This window comes from Oncorhynchus mykiss, chromosome 17 (genome assembly GCF_013265735.2).
Source record: "Oncorhynchus mykiss isolate Arlee chromosome 17, USDA_OmykA_1.1, whole genome shotgun sequence".
Lineage (NCBI taxonomy): Eukaryota > Metazoa > Chordata > Actinopteri > Salmoniformes > Salmonidae > Oncorhynchus > Oncorhynchus mykiss.
Genome location: NC_048581.1, coordinates 54,362,359 through 54,385,390, shown reverse-complemented (window position 1 = coordinate 54,385,390; position 23,032 = coordinate 54,362,359). Strand labels below are relative to the sequence as shown.

Here is a 23,032-nt window from a genome sequence, read left to right as displayed (position 1 = left end):
CATTTGCCAATATAGCTTTATGAAATGATCTAGAAATACAGTAGAATACTCTCTCAACATACAGTAGCTATAGAGAGTTATTATTATTATTTTTTTTTACAATATCATCCACCATATATGTATGATAACCCTATGACACACGTAGCAGCAGTCAAACTTTCCCTTTAACCTGGATAGCAAAAACATTTCACATTCCAAATTTGATTTGATATGAATATACTTTTTTAAATGTTCATTGCAAGGTAATATGTAATTGATACAGCTTTACAAAATCCGTTGTATAGTGTGCGCATTGCTGCGCTTATAATGTGAAGAAATAACCCAATCGTTTATCAACCCTTTAAACTTAACGTTCTCATCTGTTGCGTCAGGCTCATAGGTTAAAACAGTTTTTTTTAATGATAGTGGTTGTATTCATTTGGGATCTATCGTATCCCACAACTGTCTCAGACTATGTTTGGAATATTTATAACTCGCACAGAATAGTTCAACATAAATAACTCTAAAGTAAGCATATAGGAGTAGCTGTTTCCTTAAGCACTCAACACAGAATAGCCACATGTGCACACTCCCTCAAATCCTTTGGAGAAAATATAATTTCTATTTTATTCAGCTATGTTCAATTTTATTCTTCATACTATGAAATAATATAGAATAATGCCACGGAATTCTAAGCAAATCTTGTCTGCTAAATGAACTAGTGTAGCCCACAGCAATAATGGCATAGCCAGATCAGGACCTAACAAAAGGACAACTCAGAGTATGCTATTCTGTTCTTCTGAAATAGACTATATTTTCTTGATATCATGTTTCTTTAGACCTGTCTAAAATAAATAATGGATTTATTGTGATGGTGTGGGCAATATTTCATGGATTTATTAGACTTTATTAAATGTAGATGTTCCAAAGGTTTGCATTAGGCTTGTAGGCTATGAGTGGAAGCCAGGAGATGCTAAATGTATTTATGTTCATTAACGGTCAATTACCCTGAGACCGGTAGTTATTTGCTTGACAATCATCTGCTGACAAAATTTCATGACCACCACAGCCCTATATAGGACCCCTGACTAGAATGTAAGAACAGCGTTATGACAGATTTTTTGCTGTAAAGCCACATTCAAAATAACAACTAAACAAAGTACATCTCTTAACACTTCTATCCAAACATAACCCTTTCCACAGAGGGTTCTACCTGGAACCAAAAAGGGTGCTCCTATGGGGATAGCCGAAGAACCCTTTTGGAACCCTTTTTTTCTAAGAGTGTACCAATATCGCTCAAGCCACTCAATACATTTCTTTAAAATTTCGTTGCCATAACAAAGTCAGCCTTTTCGGTCTCTGTTCCCCTGTTCTTGTAGTTGAGTTTGTTAAAGTCATCCATGATCTCCACCATGCCCTTGCCTTTGGTCTCTGGGATGAAGTAGAGTACAAACACTGCGCTGAAGAGGCAGTATGCTACAAAGATCAGGAAGCAGAACTGGCCCAGTCCATCCTACATGGGGCACACAAATACCAATGTTAAACAGATCCATAGATCTACAGCAGTGTTTCTTGATGGAGCCGCTGATGAGCCCAAGCACACTCGATTCAACTAATCAACAGTTTGATGATGAGTTGACAAGTGGAATCAGGGGTGTAGTGCTAGGGCAAGAGCTAAAATGTGCACCCCTTCGGGTCCCCGGGACCAGGATCTACAGTAACTCACTGACCCTCTGTCAGGGGACACGTGTAGCCCATTAGCCTGCATATGACAGAAAAAAGAAAGACTTTCAGAAACCGTCTACCACAATCCATGAGCATTTATCTTATTTATTTTCTTTTCAGTAAAATGCAGGCTTATTGCTTGCTACAGTATGTCAAGTGTGTTCTAATGCTTGACTCACACTATAGGGGGTGACCTGAACCATACTATGCTCGTTTGAAGGTTTTCTTTTTACACTGCCCTTTCCAGCACAGTCCGAGCAATTATGGTGGATATGTAACCAGGCCAGCCCAGTACAGTTTGACTTGGCTCGGCTCGATTTGTTTCCATTGTGAAAAAAGGGTATGTTCCAATCATCAAGTGTGTGCATGAAGACTTAGACCAGTAAGTATCTCACCACTAGGAAGGGGAAGAACATTCCAATCAAGAACAGGCTTAACCAGTTGATGGAGCCGCTAATGACGTAAGCGGACGGTCTCCAGGCCTGCAGGAAGATATCTGCAGGGAGGATGCTGGCTATTCCAGCTAGGAAGAGAATTTAGTACCATGACAAATAACTCCGTCTGGGGTTTGCTCACTTATCTAGCCACAACCACAAACCACTCAGACCACAGGTGTAGACTTGTGAAATATGACTCATGAGGGGACTATCATTTTTTGAGAACTCACAAGGTCCTAGTCCATAAACGCAGATGACAGAGAAGATGAGGGCGATGTTAGCATACGGGACCCATGAGTACAGGTCCTGTTGAGAGACAAAGAACTGTATTGGATCTCATGCTTGGCCCTTCTTCTATGGCATGGCACCAGCAACATCAAAGATGTGGGTTCAATTTCATCAGAAATCACATCATGTACATGTATACAGTGGCAAGAAAAAGTATGTGAACCCTTTGAAATTACCTGGATTTCTGCAGAAATTGGTCATCAAATTTGATCTGATCTTCGTATAAGTCACAACAATAGACAAACACAGTGTGCCGAAACTAATAACACACATTATTGTATTTTTCTTGTCTATATTGAATACATCATTTAAACATTCACAGTGTAGGTTGGAAAACGTATGTGAACCCCAAGGCTAATTGGAGTCAGGAGTCAGCTAACCTGGAGTTCAATCAATGAGACGAGATTGGAGATGTTGGTTAGAGCTGCCTTGCCCTATAAAAAACACTCGCAAAATGTGCGTTTGCTATTCACAAGAAGCATTGCCTTATGTGAACCATGCCTCGAACTAAAGAGATCTCAGAAGACCTGAGATTAAGAATTGTTGACTTGCATAAAGCTGGAAAGGGTTACAAAAGTATCTCTAAAAGCCTTGATGTTCATCAGTCCACGCTAAGACAAATTGTTTATAAATGGAGAAAGTTTAGCACTGTTGCTACTCTCCCTATGAGTGGCCGTCCTGCAAAGATGATTGCAAGAGCACAGCGCAGAATGCTCAATGGGGTTAAGAAGAATCCTAGTGTCAGCTAAAGACTTACAGAAATCTCTGGAACATGCTAACATCTCTGTTGAAGAGTCACACCAAAATCAAAATCTCATCCCAACTGTAAAGTATGGTGGAGGGAGCATCATGGTTTGGGGCTGCTTTGCTGCCTCAGGGCCTGGACAGCTTGCTATCATCGACAGAAAAACGAATTCCCAAGTTTATCATGCCATTTTATAGGAGAATGATAGGCTATCTGTCCGCCAATTGAAGCTCAACAGAAGTTGGGTGAAGCAACGGGACAATGACCCAAAACACAGAAGTAAATCAACAACAGAAATGCTTCAACAGAAGAAAATACACCTTCTGGACTGGCCCAGTCAGAGTCCTTACCTCAAACAGATTGAGATGCTGTGGCATGACCTCAAGAGAGCAGTTCACACCAGACATTCCAAGAATATTGATGAACTGAAACAGTTTTGTAAAGAGGAATGGTCCAAAATTCCTCCTGACCGCTGTGCAGGTCTGATCCGCAACTACAGAACATGTTTGGTTGAGGTTATTGCTGCCAAAGGAGGGTCAAACAGTTACTAAATTCAAGGGTTCACATACTTTTCCCACCCTGCAATATGAATGTTTACACAGTGTTCAATAAAGAAATGAAAATGTATAATTTTATGAGTGTTATTAGTTTAAGCAGACTGTGTTTGTCTATTGTTGTGACATACTGTAGATGAAGATATTATGTTATGACCAATTTATGCAGAAATTCACATACTTTTTCTTGCCACTGTAAGTTGATTTGGGTTTTTTAGCTTGGTGAGTAAATGTCAGCTAGGTGGCATATATTATTATAATTTGAAAGAACTACCCAGAAAAGCCCTGAGGATTTGACCTGTTAGTTACCTTGATAGACAGCATAACAATCAGGATGGACATGATGACTCCCATCAACAGGTAGCCATAGCCCATCAGCATCTTCCTGCCCGCACGGTCGATCAACAGAGACTGGCCCACGACACAACCCGTAATGTATTGTAAACACATTATAGAAACAAAACAATATAAATTACATAAACAAAACAATATCATTTATATTATTAACATTTGTGAGTATATCTATGGACACAAAAATACTGATTGTGGGACAACAAGGCTTGGTCAAGGGAAAAGGTCAAGGGAAAGGAAGTCATCCGGACACAGATTAAGCCTAGACCTGGACTAAAAAGCATATTCAAACAAGATTCTCAATTTGAAACATTTTTTAGGACTCGGCTCAGTTACAGACAGTAATGTTATTCTCTGCTATACGACCTATGGTATGGTACTTACACAGAGAGTGATGGTGATGAGATCTGTTGTTCCGATACCAATGGACAGGTAATGCATCTTGTCCTCTGCTACTCCAGCTTCACCGAAGATGTCAAAAGCGTAGAAATAAATCTATAGAACACATTTTGGGTAATTGTGGAGACGATGAGATGAAAGGAGAACGACGAGAAAATGTAGAGCAAGAAGGGGGCTTAGCTGGAAAATTGGAACAGTTCTTAAGTTTGATTAAGAATACAGAATGACATTATCAGTTAATTATAATGCATTTACATTAAATGTACACTACCGTTCAAAAGTTTGGGCTCATTTAGAAATGTCCTTGTTTTTGAAAGAAAATCTATTTTTTTGTCTGTTAAAATAACATCAAATTGATCAGAAATATAGTGTAGACATCATTAATGTTGTAAATTACTATTGTAGCTGGAAACAGCAGATTTTTAATGGAATATCTACATAGAAACCATCACTCCTGTGTTCCAATGGCACGCTTTTTCTTTGCAACTCTGCCTAGAAGGCCAGCATCCCAGAATCGCCTCTTAACTGTTGACCTTGAGACTGGTGTTTATATTTAATGAAGCTGCCAGTTGAGGACATGTGAGGCGTCTTGTTTCTCAAACTAGACACTCTAATGTACTTGTCCTCTTGCTCAGTTGTGCACCGGGGCCTCCCACTCCATTTCCTATTCTGGTTAGAAACAATTTGCGCTGTTCAGTGAAGGGAGTAGTACACAGCGCTGTACCAGAGCTTCAGTTTCTTGGCAATTTCTCACATGGAATAGCCTTAATTTCTCAGAACAAGAACAGACTGATGAGTTTCAGAAGAAAGTTATTTGTTTCTGGCCATTTTGATCCTGTAATCGAACACACAAATGCTGATGCTCCAGATACTCAACTAGTCTAAAGAAGGCCAGTTTTATTGCTTCTTAGTCAGCACAACAGTTTTCAGCTGTGTTAACATAATTGCAAAAGGGTTTTCTAATGATCAATTAGCCTTTTAAAATGATAAACTTGGATTAGCTAACACAGCGTGCCATTGGAACACAGGAGTGATGGTTGCTGATAATGGGCCTCTGTACACCTATGTAGATATTCCATAAAAAAATCTGCCGTTTCCACCTACAATAGTCATTTACAACATTAACAATGTCTACACTGTATTTCTGATCAATTTGATGTTATTTTAATGGACAAAAAATGTGCTTTTCTTTCAAAAACATGGAGTTTTCTAAGTGACCCCAAATGTTTGAACGGTAGCGTATAATTGCCATGAACGTAGATCAATATTTTGCCCTTTTGGACCGAGCTGAATTGTACCGCGCTGGCCTGGTTACACCACCACGTTGTTGCTGGAACCGTGCTGGAGAGGACAATGTGAAAAGAAAATATCTGAGCAAGCACATAATGATTTCAGTCTGCATAATAGTTTGAAAATGGTATTGGCCACACCGCGTTAAACCCACAGAACTGAACGCCGGCACAGGGGATGACCAGAACCAGCAGCTGCCACCTGACACAGCGAGAAGTCAGCACATCCCAAATGGTCTTAACATTCTGGCCCTGCATGCTCGCTCTCTCCTTCCCCATTTCATCCATCTCCATCTGCAGGTCATGCTCCTGCCACAGCCAGTGCAGGGCTATTGAACACACACACACACAAAGATTCATAATTTGCTGATCAATCAAAGCAATAGAAAACTTACTCTCTCTGATTGCCTTAAAATACTTTATTATCTAAAATCAAGTAATTAAATGATAAATACAACAAGAACATGACAAGCCCTCCCCCCTCCCTGTGATGTGTTTGACTGTAATGTAATGTTATAGACCATGCCTGGACTGGACCTATACCTTTTCTGCAGCCCTCAGTGTCTCCCTTGTCGATGTATAGGTAGCGGGGAGCCTCAGGGAAGAACAACAAGGTCACAAATTGGAGGATGGCAGGGAGGCCACCAAGGGCCATGAGCCAGGGCCACATGGCTTCGGTACCCATCAGCTCCCTGCAGAGAGAGAGAGAAAGAGAGAGTGAGACAGAGAGAGGGTGAGATAGTGTGTGTGTGTGGGTGCGTGCGCGTGTGTGCACGCGTGTGAGTGGGAGACTTGACCCATTCCAATATACTGAGTGTTTTCCTCCTACAGTTTGATTCCGATATTTACATCTTTTGATTATTGAACTTTCTAGCCAAAGTTCTGCAACTAAATTCGAATATATTATTGGTGTTTCACACAATTGTCTCACACAATTTGCACGTCGTGCTCACAAAATGATGACATTTTGAATAATCAGAATCTTGTATTTCAGTTTGGCAAGGACCAGTAATGGTGCGTGGGTAGAATCACTGGGAAAGGTAAACCAGAAGAAAAAAGCCATAATACAACCTATGTGTTGTGATAATTGCATTGTTTGCTCTATAACCTACACGCCTTGCCACAGTTATATACAGTATAGGCTTAAGGTCGAGACAATAAGAAGACACAGTGGCAGAATAAATTAAACCACACCTTTGTTTCATCACAAAACCGGAGAGCAACCTCTGTCCGGTGAAGTCCACAAAGCATATTGCATGTAACAAACCGTTACAAGCAAGTTAATGTTTCCGACATTTTCTGACTAATAAACAACTATTGATTTAGAACCACAGAGTGGAGAGTCGCAAAGAAAACAGGAGCTGCCTTCACTATTCCAGCACCATTTCAGCATCATCAAATCACCTATGCTTAGTCTAGTACAGTGACAACTAAAAGATTCCCAAAACTATTTAGTCCAATCAACATAAGCTAAATATCATGTGGCAGTCCATGGTGCGGATGACTGTGTGTGTGTGTGTGTGTGTGTGTGTGTGTAACTAGAAAAGACATATAGACTCACCCTACTTGTAGAGAAACGCCAATGCCATCCTCCTCTCTTTGATGTTGACGAAACTGTCATACAGTATACTATTTTAGTTTTTGTTGTCCTAGGCTACCTGGTTAAAATGCTTGCTCGCTAGCCTAACTTCCTTTCATTGGCAAACGCTTAGCCAGCTATTTAACATTAGCCTACTTAATTTAGCTACATATTAAACTTCCATCCTCTCAGGCCAGAGACACAATGTATGAATTTGTGGTTGGATCAGAATTGCCGTTATAATCATTGGCCAGTACTTAGAATTAAGTAAAATGACAAGTCCAAATCCCTATCTCCATCCATGGCTAATTTAGGAAAGGGCCAATTTTAGCTGGCTAGCTAGGCACTGGAGGATAACAACACAACAAGCAACAACTGTTTTTTTTTCTGTCAATAACGTTGGACTTGATGTGATGTGATTGGTGTGAAGCCAAATCCAAACTGGCTTCCCTTCATACTTTTTTTTGTGCTCCAGGACCATTCACAGATGAGCTCACTCATTTTAGCTGAACGCTATTATTGTATTAAAAAAAATATCAAGGGAGGCCAAATGCTCGCAGGCTTCCCTTGCATTCAATGCTACGTGGCAACAGTATCATACTCTTTTTGACCATCATTTTATATGTTTTTTTCTTGTTCAATTTTTTGGTGAAGCCTGGCTTCCCCTGGCATCATGAATACATGCCAATGGCCAGGACAGGGACATGTGAGAGTGAGTAGATTCAATCTAAAGTGGAGAAGACTCAGGACGGTAGGTACTCAGGGCGGCAGGTAGCCTAGTGGTTAGAGTATTGGGCCAGTAACCGAAATCGAATCGAACCGATCGAATCCCCGAGCTGACAAGGTAAGCATCTGTCGTTCTGCCCCTGAACAAGGCAGTTAACCCACTGTCCGTCATTGTAAATAAGAATTTGTTCTTGCCTAGTTAAATAAAAAAAATAAAAAATAATAACATTGATGATACTGACTTGATTCCAACAATCTGACCCGTGACTTTCCCCAGGCTACTGAAGATGGTGATGGTGATGGTCAGGAATCCTCTCAGCTTCTTGGGTGAACTCTCGCCCAGATACATCAGTTGCACGTTCCACCCCAGGCCTGAGTAAGAAAGCAAGAGAGGGAGAGGCCAGGTAGAAAGGTGCAAGAGATGTTACAAACACTAGTACCACGGGCTGCCCCGACATTCTCACAATAAAGTACACACACATGAGACAAAACAGACACATACCAGCATTATATCCATAGAGGAATCTGCCCAGCAGGATCATCTCAAAGGACTTGGCCATGGGACTGAAGACCATCAGTACAGCGGCTACGAGGGCCACTATGTTGTTGAACAGCAGGACTTTCTTCCTGCAAATCCAGACAGAAGAGACATTAGGGGTATCTTCATTAGTTAGTATGAAAACAACACTTCCTGGGTGTGTGTATCGTGTACAGTGTCTGACCTGCCGTAGGTGACAGGGAGGCTGCCACTGTGTATAGCCCCGACCCATCCTCCCAGGCTGAACACAGACACTATGAAAGACCAGATGAGCATGTTGGTTGAATCGCTTACTGGAACCTCATACCTCCTCAGCCAGGTCTGGTTCACAAAGCTCTGGATGTGCTACAGACACACAGAGAGGGAGAGACACTGGTTTACTCCAATGAGATTTGGCTCAAAGAATAATATGTTTATTCCTGATGGCAATGGCACGGCCAGATGTTGTGATCCATATGTTATTACTCATATTATGCATTGTGTACATTAACTTTGATCCCTTAGCTCCTCACAGCAAATACTGAACACTACAGAGCTCAGAGCTGGCCGTCAGTATTCTTTCTTACCTCAGCTGGAGAAGCCATGATGGAAACTTGCATCCCCAATTGAAATGATCCCCCAATTCCCAATACCAACGTCAACAGGTAAAGCCTCCAGTACCGCACCTAGAATACAAAATGATGTCTACACCAGGGATTGACCTTAATGGTTGCCATTTTACCTGGGGCAAGTGAACTGGGCTGTTTTCTTTTTCTGAAAACAACAAAACTGCAAAGAATTCCAGTAAGCCTAAAATCCCCATTGTTGAAGTAAAAGACGGACAATTTATGGCATTTATGGCAGGCGGGCAAGTTGAGCCTGTTCTGTGGTTTCCCAATTTGGCAGGTGATTTTTCACAACTGAATTCCAGTAGCCTAACATTGGGGCTACACTGGGTATGGAAAGCCAATAGGTTGAAATCGTCTCACCTTGAAAACGCATTGGATTGGTATCTATTACAAGCGGTGTTGTCGCCTGGTATTAAACTACACACGTGTTGTGAATGTCCAGTGTGCATTTACAGGTGAATAGACCACCTGTCTTCTGTACATCAAACAACTTTTCAAACAAATATTCCCCTGTTTAAATGTCCCCCGCCCCCTTGCCCTCAGAACAGCCTCAATTCGTTGGGGCATGGACTCTACAAGGTGTCGAAAGTGTTTCCACAGGGATGCTCCAATGCTTCCCACAATGCTTCCCACCGTGTGAAGTTGGCTGGATGTGCTTTGGGTGGTGGACCTTTCTTGGTACACACTGTTGAGCATGAAAAAACCCAACAACATTGCAGTTCTTGACACAAACCAGTGCGCCTGGCATCTACTACCATACCCCTTTCAAAGGCACTTAAGTCTTTTGTCTTGCCCATTCACCCTATGAATGCCACACATTCACAATCCATGTCTTAGTTGTCATAACAAACATTTCAACCCTTCTTTAACCTGCCTCCTACCCTTCATCTACACTGATTGAAGTGGATTTAACAAGTGACATCAATAAGGGATCATAGCGTTCACATAGCGTTCACACAGCTTTAAATGTACACTTAGTGTACATTTAAAGCTGCAATATGCAACCTTTTGAGAAAACTGACCAAATTCACATAGAAATATGAGGTATAGATCTGCCATTGTCATTGGAAGCAAGTCTAAGAAGCGGTAGATCGGTTCTACGTGCACTATTTTTATGCTTCTTATTCTTAAGTTTCTTTTTGTGTCTTTTACTTTCAGTTTTGTACACCAGTCTCAAACAGCTGAAAACACATATTTCACAGCATTTAGATGGTACAATGACTCTCTACACTATACTTGCCTATTTTTTTTAAAATAAACTGAAATTAGGTGAACTATTAGAATTGTAGCAACCAGAAAATGCAGGAGCTATTTCTGCATAGTGCATGTTTCAGGTATTGTATTTAACATTAAAGGAATAGTCCACCGGAATTATAAAATTACACATTGGTTTCTTTACCTTGTAAGCAATCTATGGACAAGGTATGACAGCAATCCATGCTTTGGTTTAGTTTCCCTGGCACTGTTTTCACAAATCCCATTTAAGTGGTGTAGATATTAGCATATTTTGTTAAGGTGCGTGAATGAGGACCCAAAAGCGAATTAACGTAAACAGAGCTTCTTTAATGACAAAACATAGGTAGGCTCAGATGGACCGGCAGATTCCGACAGGACAGGACAAGGTTGCAGCAAACATGACGATAGTCTGGTTCAGGCATGAATAACACAAACAAGAATCCGACAAAGACAGGAGCAAAAACAGAGAGAGATATAGAGGACTAATCAGAGGGAAAAAGGGAACAGGTGGGAAAAGGGGTGACGAGGTAGTTAGGAGGAGACAAGGAACAGCTGGGGGAAAGAGGGGGAGAAAAGGTAACCTAATAACGACCAGCAGAGGGAGACAGGGTGAAGGGAAAGGACAGAAACAAGACACAACATGACAATACATGACAGTACCCCCCCACTCACCGAGCGCCTCCTGGCGCACTCGAGGAGGAAACCTGGCGGCAACGGAGGAAATCCTCGATCAGCGCACGGTCCAGCACGTCCCGAGAGGGAGCCCAACTCCTCTCCTCAGGACCGTACCCCTCCCAATCTACTAGGTACTGATGACCACGGCCCCGAGGACGCATGTCCAAAAACCTACGGACCCTGTAGATGGGTGCGCCCTCGACAAGGATGGGGGGGGGGGGGGGAGACGAGCGGGGGCGCGAAGAACGGGCTTGATACAGGAGACATGGAAGACCGGGTGGACGCGACGAAGATATCGCGGAAGAAGAAGTCGAACTGCGACAGGATTAATGATCTGAGAAATACGGAACGGACCAATGAACCGCGGGGTCAACTTGCGAGAAGCGGTCTTAAGGGGAAGGTTCTGAGTGGAGAGCCAAACTCTCTGACCGCGACAATATCTAGGACTCTTAGTTCTACGCTTATTAGCAGCTCTCACAGTCTGCGCCCTATAACGGCAAAGTGCAGACCTGACCCTCTTCCAGGTGCGCTCGCAACGTTGGACAAAAGCCTGAGCGGAGGGGACGCTGGACTCGGCGAACTGAGATGAGAACAGCGGAGGCTGGTACCCGAGGCTACTCTGAAAAGGAGATAGCCCGGTCGCAGACGAAGGAAGCGAGTTGTGGGCGTATTCTGCCCAGGGGAGCTGTTCTGACCAAGACGCAGGGTTGCGAAAAGAAAGACTGCGTAAGATGCGACCAATAGTCTGATTGGCCCGTTCTGCTTGACCGTTAGACTGGGGGTGAAAGCCGGAAGAGAGACTGACGGAAGCCCCAATCAAACGGCAAAACTCCCTCCAAAATTGAGACGTGAATTGCGGACCTCAGTCCGAAACGACGTCTGACGGAAGGCCATGAATTCTGAAAACATTCTCGATGATGATTTGTGCCGTCTCTTTAGCAGAAGGAAGCTTAGCAAGGGGAATAAAATGAGCCGCCTTAGAGAACCTGTCGACAACCGTAAGAATAACAGTCTTCCCCGCTGACGAAGGCAGCCCGGTGACAAAATCTAAGGCGATGTGAGACCACGGTCGAGAGGGAATGGGAAGCGGCCTGAGACGGCCGGCAGGAGGGGAGTTACCGGACTTAGTCTGCGCGCAGACCGAACAAGCAGCCACGAAGCGACGCGTGTCATGCTCCCGGGTGGGCCACCAAAAACGCTGGCGAATGGAAGCAAGCGTACCCCGAACGCCAGGGTGGCCGGCTAACTTGGCAGAGTGAGCCCACTGAAGAACGGCCAGACGAGTAGGAACGGGAACGAAAAGAAGGTTCCTAGGACAAGCGCGCGGCGACGGAGTTTGAGTGAGTGCTTGCTTTACCTGCCTCTCAATTCCCCAGACAGTCAACCCGACAACACGCCCCTCAGGGAGAATCCCCTCGGGGTCAGTGGAGGCTACTGAAGAACTGAAGAGACGAGATAAAGCATCAGGCTTGGTGTTCTTAGAGCCCGGACGATAAGAAATCACGAACTCGAAACGAGCGAAAAACAGCGCCCAGCGCGCCTGACGCGCATTAAGTCGTTTGGCAGAACGGATGTACTCAAGGTTCCTATGGTCAGTCCAAACGACAAAAGGAACGGTCGCCCCCTCCAACCACTGTCGCCATTCGCCTAGGGCTAAGCGGATGGCGAGCAGTTCGCGGTTTCCCACATCATAGTTACGTTCCGACGGCGACAGGCGATGAGAAAAATACGCGCAAGGGTGGACCTTGTCGTCAGAGAGGGAGCGCTGAGAAAGAATGGCTCCCACGCCCACCTCTGACGCGTCAACCTCGACAACGAACTGTCTAGTGACGTCAGGTGTAACAAGGATAGGTGCGGATGTAAAACGATTCTTGAGGAGATCAAAAGCTCCCTGGGCGGAAACGGACCACTTAAAGCACGTCTTGACAGAAGTAAGGGCTGTGAGAGGAGCTGCCACCTGACCGAAATTACGGATGAAACGACGATAGAAGTTTGCGAAGCCGAGAAAGCGCTGCAGCTCGACGCGTGACTTAGGGACGGGCCAATCAATGACAGCTTGGACCTTAGCGGGATCCATCTTAATGCCTTCAGCGGAAATAACAGAACCGAGAAAAGTGACGGAGGAGGCATGAAAAGAGCACTTCTCAGCCTTCACAAAAAGACAATTCTCTAAAAGGCGCTGGAGGACACGTCGAACGTGCTGAACATGAATCTGGAGTGACGGTGAAAAAATCAGGATATCGTCAAGGTAAACGAAAACAAAGATGTTCAGCATGTCTCTCAGGACATCATTGACTAATGCCTGAAAGACAGCTGGAGCGTTAGCGAGGCCGAAAGGAAGAACCCGGTATTCAAAGTGCCCTAACGGAGTGTTAAACGCCGTCTTCCACTCGTCCCCCTCCCTGATGCGCACGAGATGGTAAGCGTTACGAAGGTCCAACTTAGTGAAAAACCTGGCTCCCTGCAGGATCTCGAAGGCTGAAGACATAAGAGGAAGCGGATAACAATTCTTCACTGTTATGTCATTCAGCCCTCGATAATCTATGCAGGGGCGCAGGGACCCGTCCTTCTTAACAAAAAAAAACCCCGCTCCGGCGGGAGAGGAGGAGGGGACTATGGTACCGGCGGCAAGAGCTACAGACAAATAATCTTCGAGAGCCTTACGTTCGGGAGCCGACAGAGAGTATAGTCTACCCCGGGGGGGAGTGGTTCCCGGAAGGAGATCAATACTACAATCATACGACCGGTGTGGAGGAAGAGAGGTGGCCCTGGACCGACTGAACACCGTGCGCAGATCGTGATATTCCTCCGGCACCCCTGTCAAATCACCAGGCTCCTCCTGTGAAGAAGAGACAGAGGAAACAGGAGGGATAGCAGACATTAAACATTTCACATGACAAGAGACGTTCCAGGAGAGGATAGAATTACTAGACCAATTAATGGAAGGATTATGACAAACTATCCAGGGATGGCCCAAAACAACAGGTGTAAAAGGTGAACGAAAAATTAAAAAAGAAATGGTTTCGCTATGATTACCAGAAACAGTGAGGGTTAAAGGTAGCGTCTCACGCTGAATCCTGGGGAGAGGACTACCATCCAGGGCGAACAAGGCCGTGGACTCCCTTAACTGTCTGAGAGGAATGTCATGTTCCCGAGCCCAGGTCTCGTCCATAAAACAGCCCTCCGCCCCAGAGTCTATTAAGGCACTGCAGGAAGCTGACGAACCGGTCCAGCGTAGATGGACCGACAAGGTAGTGCAGGATCTTGAAGGAGAGACAGGAGTAGTAGCGCTCACCAGTAGCCCTCCGCTTACTGATGAGCTCTGGCTTTTACTGGACATGAAGTGACAAAATGACCAGCAGAACCGCAATAGAGACAGAGGCGGTTGGTGATTCTCCGTTCCCTCTCCTTAGTCGAGATGCGGATACCTCCCAGCTGCATAGGCTCAGCACCCGAGCCGGCAGAGGAAGATGGTAGTGATGCGGAGAGGGGGGCAACGGAGAACGCGAGCTCCTTTCCACGAGCTCGGTGACGAAGATCAACCCGTCGCTCAATGCGAATAGCGAGTTCAATCAAGGAATCCACGCTGGAAGGAACCTCCCGGGAGAGAATCTCATCCTTTACCTCTGCGCGGAGACCCTCCAGAAAACGAGCGAGCAAAGCCGGCTCGTTCCAGCCACTGGAGGCAGCAAGAGTGCGAAACTCAATAGAGTAGTCTGTTATGGATCGATTACCTTGACATAGGGAAGACAGGGCCCTGGAAGCCTCCTCCCCAAAAACAGATCGATCAAAAACCCGTATCATCTCCTCCTTAAAGTCCTGATACTGGTTAGTACACTCAGCCCTTGCCTCCCAGATTGCCGTGCCCCACTCACGAGCCCGTCCAGTAAGGAGAGATATGACGTAGGCGACACGAGCAGTGCTCCTGGAGTAAGTGTTGGGCTGGAGAGAAAACACAATATCACACTGGGTGAGGAACGAGCGGCATTCAGTGGGCTCCCCAGAGTAACACGGCGGGTTATTGATTCTGGGCTCCGGAGATTCGAAAGCCCTGGAAGTGGCCGGTGGATCGAGGCGGAGATGGTGAACCTGTTCTGTGAGGTTGGAGACTTGGGTGGCCAGGGTCTCAACGGCATGTCGAGCAGCAGACAATTCCTGCTCGTGTCTGCCTAGCATCGCTCCCTGGATCTCGACGGCTGAGTGGAGAGGATCCGAAGTCGCTGGGTTCATTCTTGGTCGGATTCTTCTGTTAAGGTGCGTGAATGAGGACCCAAAAGCGAATTAACGTAAACAGAGCTTCTTTAATGACAAAACATAGGTAGGCTCAGATGGACCGGCAGATTCCGACAGGACAGGACAAGGTTGCAGCAAACATGACGATAGTCTGGTTCAGGCATGAATAACACAAACAAGAATCCGACAAAGACAGGAGGAAAAACAGAGAGAGATATAGAGGACTAATCAGAGGGAAAAAGGGAACAGGTGGGAAAAGGGGTGACGAGGTAGTTAGGAGGAGACAAGGAACAGCTGGGGGAAAGAGGGGGAGAAAAGGTAACCTAATAACGACCAGCAGAGGGAGACAGGGTGAAGGGAAAGGACAGAAACAAGACACAACATGACAGTACATGACATATTTCGTGCATGATGTCCAAATCATCCAAAACGATCTAAAATTGATTGTGAAGCACCAAGCTCTAAAATTGAGTGTAAAGCTGACAAAGTCACTTATAGATGATTACAAACTGGATGGTTCGAGCCCTGAATGCTGATTGGCTGACAGTTGTGGTATATTAGACCATATACAACAGGTATGACAAAGCATTTATTTTTACTGCTCTAATAAGGTTGGTAACCAGTTTATAATAGCAATAAGGCACCTCTGGGCTTTGTGGTATATAGCCAATATACCACGGCTAAGGGCTGCATCCAGGCACTCCGCGTTGTGTCGCTCAAAGAACAGGCCTTAGTGGTATATTGGTCATATACCACACTCCCTCGTGCTTTATTGGTTAATTAGAGCATAATGCAAAAAATGCTAATATCGATACCATGACTTGTATGGGATTCCTTTCCTTTTCTCCTATCCATGCTGAGATTCATTTCCTGTCCTTTCCTATCAATCTTTCTGCCTTTCCTTTCCTAACTTCCTTTCCTAGCGGCATTTCCACCCATCCTTTCTTAGCTCTCTTTCTTTCCTTCCTTTTTTAGCTCTCTTTCCTTATTTCTTTTTCTAGCTCAATTTCTTCCCTTTACTTTCCCAGCTTCCTTTCCTCCTTCCTTTTCCTAGCTTCCTTCATTATCTATCATTATTATTATCATTATTATTCATTATCTAATTTCCTCTCATAGCTACTTTCCTTTCCTCCTATACTTTCCTTGCTCCCTTTTCTTCCCTAGCTTTTCCATTTACTTCCTTTCCTCTCCTCCTTTCCTAGTTCCCTTTCCTTCCTCCTATCCTTTCCTAGCTTCCTTTACCTCCTTTTCTAGCTCACTTTAATCCATTCTAGGAAATGAGGAAAGAAAATTAGGAAAGGGAGCTAGGACAGGATAGGAGGAAAGGGAGCTAGAAAAGGATAGGATGGGAGGAAAGAACAAGAGCAAGGAAATGAAGCTAGGTAAGGAGGAACAGAAAGGGGGCTAGGAAAAGGAGGAAAGGAAAGGAAGCAAGGGAAGGAAAATTAGTTAGGAAAGGATAGCAGGAAACAAAGCTAGCAAAGCAAAGGAGGGGAGGAAAGGATCAAAGAAAGGGAGCTAGGAAATGTGGAAAACAAACTAGGAAAGGAGGAAATGGGGCTTGTAAAGGAAGCATAGAATGGTTAGAAGGAAAGGAAAGGAGGAAGAATAGGAAATGAGGAAATTGAGGTAGGAAAGGAGAAGAGGAAAAGGAGATAGGAAAGGAAATAAGGAAAGTGAGCTAGGAAAGGAGGAAATTAAGCTACAAAAGGAAAGGATGAAAAAGAGCTAGGAAAGGAGGGGAGGAAAGGGGATAGGAAAGAAGGAAAGGAATCTAGAAGACAAAAAAAGGGAGCAAGTCAAGGAAGCTCAGAAAGCTTAGAAAGAAAAGGAAAGAAGGAAAGGAGCAAGGAAGCAAAACTACCCAAAAGAGCTAGGAAAGGAAAGGAGGAAATGGAGATAAGAAAGGTGGAAAGGAAAGGAGGAAAGGGAGTAGGGATTTTTTTGACTGCTAACTACTCACATTTTTTTTTTTTAGAGTGCTGGAATACTCAAATGGAAAAAACATATTTGCGGATTTATCTACAGTATATGCCAACAGGTTGCAACAATGCAACATGTATCATAACCATTACAGACAACAAATCCTAATTGCTAAATTGCCCCATATATATTCAGTCAATAAAAAAGCAAGTGGCGTTTAAGATGAATTCATTGAAACCATAATGTCGATATTATATCTCAGAACACCATGTTAAAAAAGGCAGTAACCTCAGCAGTGGCGCTTGCTTGTAGAAGCTTGTGGCTGTGTAATAGCCTTGCTTTGTTAATTTAGAAGACAAGACGCTCTTATTACCCGAGCCGTTGTCACAGTCAAGACACATCTAATTTATAGTAAAAAAAAACCAATGATATATCAGTTTAAAATAGGATCAAACATTTTTCCAAAATAAAAATGGAATAATGTTTACTTATGGTCCATCCTATTCAACTTTTGCTGTATATATACTATTCTGTCCTACGTATTCAAATCAAATCAAAGTTTATTTGTCACGTGCACCGAATATAACAGTGAAATGCTTACTTACAGGCTCTAGTGCAAAAAAAAAGGTATGTTTGTGTGTGTGTGTGTGTGTATGTAGGTAAGTAAAGAAATAAAACAACACTAAAAATACATTTGAAAATAACAGTAGCAAGGCGATATACAGACAGACACCGGTTAGACAGGCTTATTGAGGTAGTATGCACATGTAGGTATGGTTAAAGTGACTATGCATACAGTGGGGCAAAAAAGTATTTAGTCAGTCACCAATTGTGCAAGTTCTAGAACTTAAAAAGATGAGAGAGGCCTGTAATTTTCATCATAGGTACACTTCAACTATGACAGACAAAACGAGAAGAAATAAATCCAGAAAATCACATTGTAGGATTTTTTATGAATTTATTTGCAAATTATGGTGGGAAATAAGTATTTGGTCACCTACAAACAAGCAAGATTTCTGGCTCTCACAGACCTGTAACTTCTTCTTTAAGAGGCTCCTCTGTCCTCCACTCGTCACCTGTATTAATGGCACCTGTTTGAACTTGTCATCAGTATAAAAGACACCTGTCCACAACCTCAAACAGTCACACTCCAAACTCCACTATGGCCAAGACCAAAGACCTGTCAAAGGACAGAAGTTACAGGTCTGTGAGAGCCAGAAATCTTGCTTGTTTGTAGGTGACCAAATACTTATTTTCCACCATAATATGCAAATAAATTCATTAAAAATCCTACAATGTGATTTTCTGGATTTTTTTTCTTAATTTTGTCTGTCATAGTTGAAGTGTACCTATGATGAAAATTACAGGCCTCTATCATCTTTTTAAGTGGGAGAACTTGCACAATTGGTGGCTGACTAAATACAGTACTTTTTTGACCCACTGTATATGATGAACAGAGAGTAGCAGTAGAGTAAAAAGAGGGGTTGGCGGGTGGTGGGACACAATGCAGATAGCCCGGTTAGCCAACGTGCGGGAGCACTGGTTGGTCGGGCCAATTGAGGTAGTATGTACATGAATGTATAGTTAAAGTGACTATGCATATATGATAAACAGAGAGTAGCAGCAGCGTAAAAGAGGGGTTGGGGGGAGGTGGGGCACACAATGCAAATAGTCCGGGTAACCATTTGGTTACCTGTTCAGGTGTCTTATGGCTTGTGGGTAAAAACTGTTGAGAAGCCTTTTTGTCCTAGACTTGGCCCTCCGGTACCGCTTGCCATGTGGTAGTAGAGAGAACAGTCTATGACTGGGGTGGTTGGGGTCTTTGACAATTTGTAGGGCCTTCCTCTGACACCGCCTGGTGTAGAGGTCCTGGATGGCAGGCAGATTTGCCCCAGTGATGTACTGGGCTGTACGCACTACCCTCCGAAGTGCCTTGCGGTCGGAGGCCGAGCAAATGCCGTACCAGGCAGTGATGCAACCGGTCAGGATGCTCTCATGTTGCAGGTGTAGAACCTTTTGAGGATCTCAGGACCCTAGGCTCGTGTCACACTTATTCTTCAGATATACTACATATTCTATCCACATACTGTCCATAATGTTTATACATCCCATCCATATATTTACATATATTCTATATTTTGGAATTGCATTATTTTACTTTTAGACTTGTGTATTTCTAGATATTACTGCACTGTTGGAGCTAGGAAGAAGCATTTCACTACACCAGCAATAATCTGCTAAATATGTTTATGTGAACTATAATATTTAATTTGAATTCAGCATTGAACACTGCATGGAGATGAATTACGAACAGGACATCCGTTTGGCGAGTAGGCATATGCTTAATGATTCTGATGAAAACACACTCTTTGTCTTTATCAAACTAATGTTTTTGCATATTTTCAGTGTGGAACCTGTTTACGTTTAGGGGGGTTATAGCCTAGGCTAACCCATTCTAAAAGGCACCAGCAGTTCGCAAAGGAGCTTCAAGCCAAGCATCACACCGTTCTTCTCCCTAAATTCCCTTTTCCCTACATGTCCCATTCACTCAATTGCGCTCCGACTGCTCACTCCACACAGGCATGCTGAGTGTGCACACAAGCTCCCGTTAGGACTACAGAAATGCCTATAAATACATCAGTTAGATGTATCCCATCTAACTAATGGGATACACAAGCTACATTCCTTGCCAAATGACGACAGCTTCATCACAAATAAAAAATGGACTGGTTGATTGAAGTAGGAAAATATGTGTTCCAACACGAGCTGCAAATGTGGAATAATTGCTTTGCGTCTATTTTCCATTTAAACTGGCTTGGTTTCATTTTTGCTGGGTCTGCAAATGTGCATGTATAAATGGAACCCTAGAGTCAAAGCAAATTAACGTTATCTTCAAGACAAAATTGCACTTGTCCGTTCAAGCAGTCACAAAGCACATTCCACCAAATAGTTTTACAGTATTAAACAAAATCTCTGGTTAAAGATCGATCTTTGACATCCGTTTACTCGATTACTCATGCCCATCCCTAAAAGGGAGCTAGAAAATGAGGAAAGAAAGCTCAGGAAATGATAGGAAGAAGATAATTTGTTAGGAAAGAAAATTAGGAAAGGAAAGGAGGAAAGAGAGCTAGGAAAGGAAAGGACATGTATCTTCATGTACAGAAGACAGGCGATCTATTCACCTGTAAATCCTCAATGGACAGGTGTAAAGATCAAGTATCAAAATACATAACAGGCGTTTACAACAAGAGTAATTGAAACAGGCGATATAGTTACCTAGAAATGCACAACGGACATGTGAGAAGATCAAGTTAAAAAAATAGATTTGACAGTTTAAAAAATGAAGTGGAAAATAATAATAACAAGCGTTAATATGGCCTGATTTACGAGCCAAACTTTTCCTGTGACACTACACAAGTTTTCAACTCGTGTAGAGGAATAACAGGCGACCACATCGCTTGTAATTGACACCAATACACTTGTTTTGGACGGTTTAATAGCAAAAGCCTGTTTTTGTGGTGAGACTATTTGAACCTTTTGGCTTTAAAAGTCTGCAACACTGGAAGCATAACTTTTGGTCTGGGCGAGCAGAATGTGTCGACATCTTGAAAATACATTTATAACCAGAACTCATGCAAATGTTGTGCATTCGACATAGCCCTGCAGGCCAGTAAAACATGTGTTTCTGCTTCCTCCCTGTTGTTTACTTAAGTGACCAACAGGTTCTGACAATGTTGTGTGAAAATAAAATTTTCGTGCAAGAGAGAAGTGACCAACAAAATACTGCTGACTTGTCCAATGGAGAAGTGCCTTTCAGACCTTAATGTCAATCCCTGTTCACTCCAAACAAAGGGCAACATTAGGGTATACAGTACACAGACATGATTCAAGTTTGATATTACTGTCAACAGTCAAATTGGATGCATATGCCTACATTGTTTGTAACATTGACATAGGCTAAGTGCCACATAACAAAAGGATTAGTAATTTCAAGGTGTGCCTCATCAGTTAATGAAATGTATTCATAAAGCTCTTTTAACATCAGCAGTTGTCACAAGTGCCTCATGATCAGTTAGTTTGTGAGTGATGTTCTGCGCTCCTACCAGGTTTTTGAGTGCTTCTCTCATCTCTCTGTTTGAGGCTCCCTGGGATGCTGACTGGAACAGGAGAGCAGACGGTCATTTATCCCCACGACCAACCCGCCCCTGTCCCTGAAATAGTTACTATTTACGCCAACTGGGTTGATCATTGAGCCTTATAGTGGAGAGGAGGTAAGATGGGAGAATGAGGTTGGAGGGAAGGTAGGAATGAGAGAGAGACAGAGAAAGAGACAGAGAGATAGAGGGTGAGAGAGTGAGTATAAGATAGAGAGAGTGACAGAGGAGTGAGAGGGCAGGCAGAAAGGTGTTCTACCTGAGAGCTGTTTGTAGGTATTGCATTTGGTAATTGTTTAGTATGGCCACACAAATCTTTTTGCTGTTTTCAACTTGTATATGTATGTGTTTTTATATAGCTCCACAGGATATCATTTTTGTTGGCATGGGTATACATTCGTTTACAAAAACCTTTGGGACAACAACGTAGTCAGTGATTAAGGAACTATCTGCCCTTGGTCTGACGGATGGTATATTTTCCTGCCAAAATAAAGATATGCAACTTCCTGTTAGTGTTGTGAAGTAACAGACATGGGTCTCAATTGTGTAATAAGTTAGTTGATATCTAACTCAGTTTCTCTGCTGGTCCTTCTATACTTATTTCCCAAACGTACAGTGCCTTCGGAAAGTATTCAGACCCCTTGACTTTTTCCTAATTTTGTTAGGTTACAAGCTTATTTGAAAAATTATTACATTGTTTTTCCCCTCATCAATCTACACACAATACCCCATAATGACATAGAAAAAAATGTTTTTTAGACATTTCTATTAATTTATTAAAAAGAAAAAACAGAAATATCACATTTAGATAAGAATTCAGACCCTTTACTCAGTACATTGTTGAAACACCTTTGGCAGAAATTACAGCCTCAAGTCGTCTTGGGTATGACGCTACAAGCTTGGCGCACTTGCATTTGGGGAGTTTCTACCATTTATCTCTGCAGATCCTCTCAAGCTCTGTCAGGCTGGATGGAGAGCGTTGCTGCACAGCTATTTTCAGGTCTCTCCAGAGATATTCAATCCGGTCTGGGCTCTGGCTGGCCACTCAAGGACATTCAGAGAACTGATGAAGCCACTTCTGCGTTGTCTTGGCTGTGTGTTTAGGGTCTCCTTGTCCCTGCTGCTGAAAAACACCCCCACAGCTTGGTGCTGCCACCACCATCCTTCACCGTAGGGATGGTGCCAGGTTTCCTCCAGACTTGACGCTTGGCATTCAGGCCAAAGAGTTGAATCTTGGTTTCATCAGACCAGAGAATCTTGTTGCTCATGGTCTAGGAGTCTTTAGGTGCCTTTTGGCAAACTCTAAGTGGGCTGTCATGTGCCTTATACTGAGGAGTGGCTTCTGTCTGGCCATTCTACCATAAAGGCCTGAGTAGTGGAGTGCTGCAGAGATGGTTGTCCTTCTAGTTTCTCCCATCTCCACAGAGGAACTCTAGAGCTCATTCAGAGTGACCATCGAGTTCTTGGCCACCTCCCTGACCACGGCCCTTCTCCCCCGATTGTTCAGTTTGGCCAGGCTGCCAGCTCTAGGAAGAGTCTTGGTGGTTCCAAACTTCTTCCATTTACAAATGATGGAGGCCACTATGTACTTGG

General features: G+C 43.4%; 1 protein-coding gene across 1 annotated transcript; it reads right to left on the bottom strand.

Moving 5' to 3' along the window:
* Nucleotides 1-1,244: 1,244 nt before the first annotated feature.
* Nucleotides 1,245-22,205, bottom strand: LOC110494103 (solute carrier family 2, facilitated glucose transporter member 11). Its single transcript, XM_021568824.2, has 12 exons — nt 21,389-22,205; nt 9,177-9,275; nt 8,795-8,955; nt 8,575-8,699; nt 8,315-8,444; nt 6,311-6,459; nt 5,909-6,096; nt 4,464-4,574; nt 4,038-4,139; nt 2,372-2,447; nt 2,100-2,227; nt 1,245-1,492 (listed from the first exon to the last, which is right to left on the bottom strand). Exons 1-12 carry the CDS (start codon nt 21,410-21,412, stop codon nt 1,298-1,300), a joined length of 1,488 nt encoding a protein of 495 aa, XP_021424499.2. The 5' UTR covers nt 21,413-22,205; the 3' UTR covers nt 1,245-1,297.
* Between the last annotated feature and the right edge of the window lie 827 nt (nt 22,206-23,032).

What these genes read in the sequence shown, in the direction of transcription:
- LOC110494103 (XM_021568824.2), bottom strand. Translation starts at nt 21,412, where the DNA reads ATGAGAGAAGCACTCAAAAACCTG. An exon ending in CCTCTATGGATATAATGCTG is followed by an intron (nt 8,445 to 8,574) that starts GTATGTGTCTGT and finishes TTTCTTACTCAG; the next exon opens with GCCTGGGGTGGAACGTGCAA. An exon ending in CGTTTATGGACTAGGACCTT is followed by an intron (nt 2,228 to 2,371) that starts GTGAGTTCTCAA and finishes TTCTCTTCCTAG; the next exon opens with CTGGAATAGCCAGCATCCTC.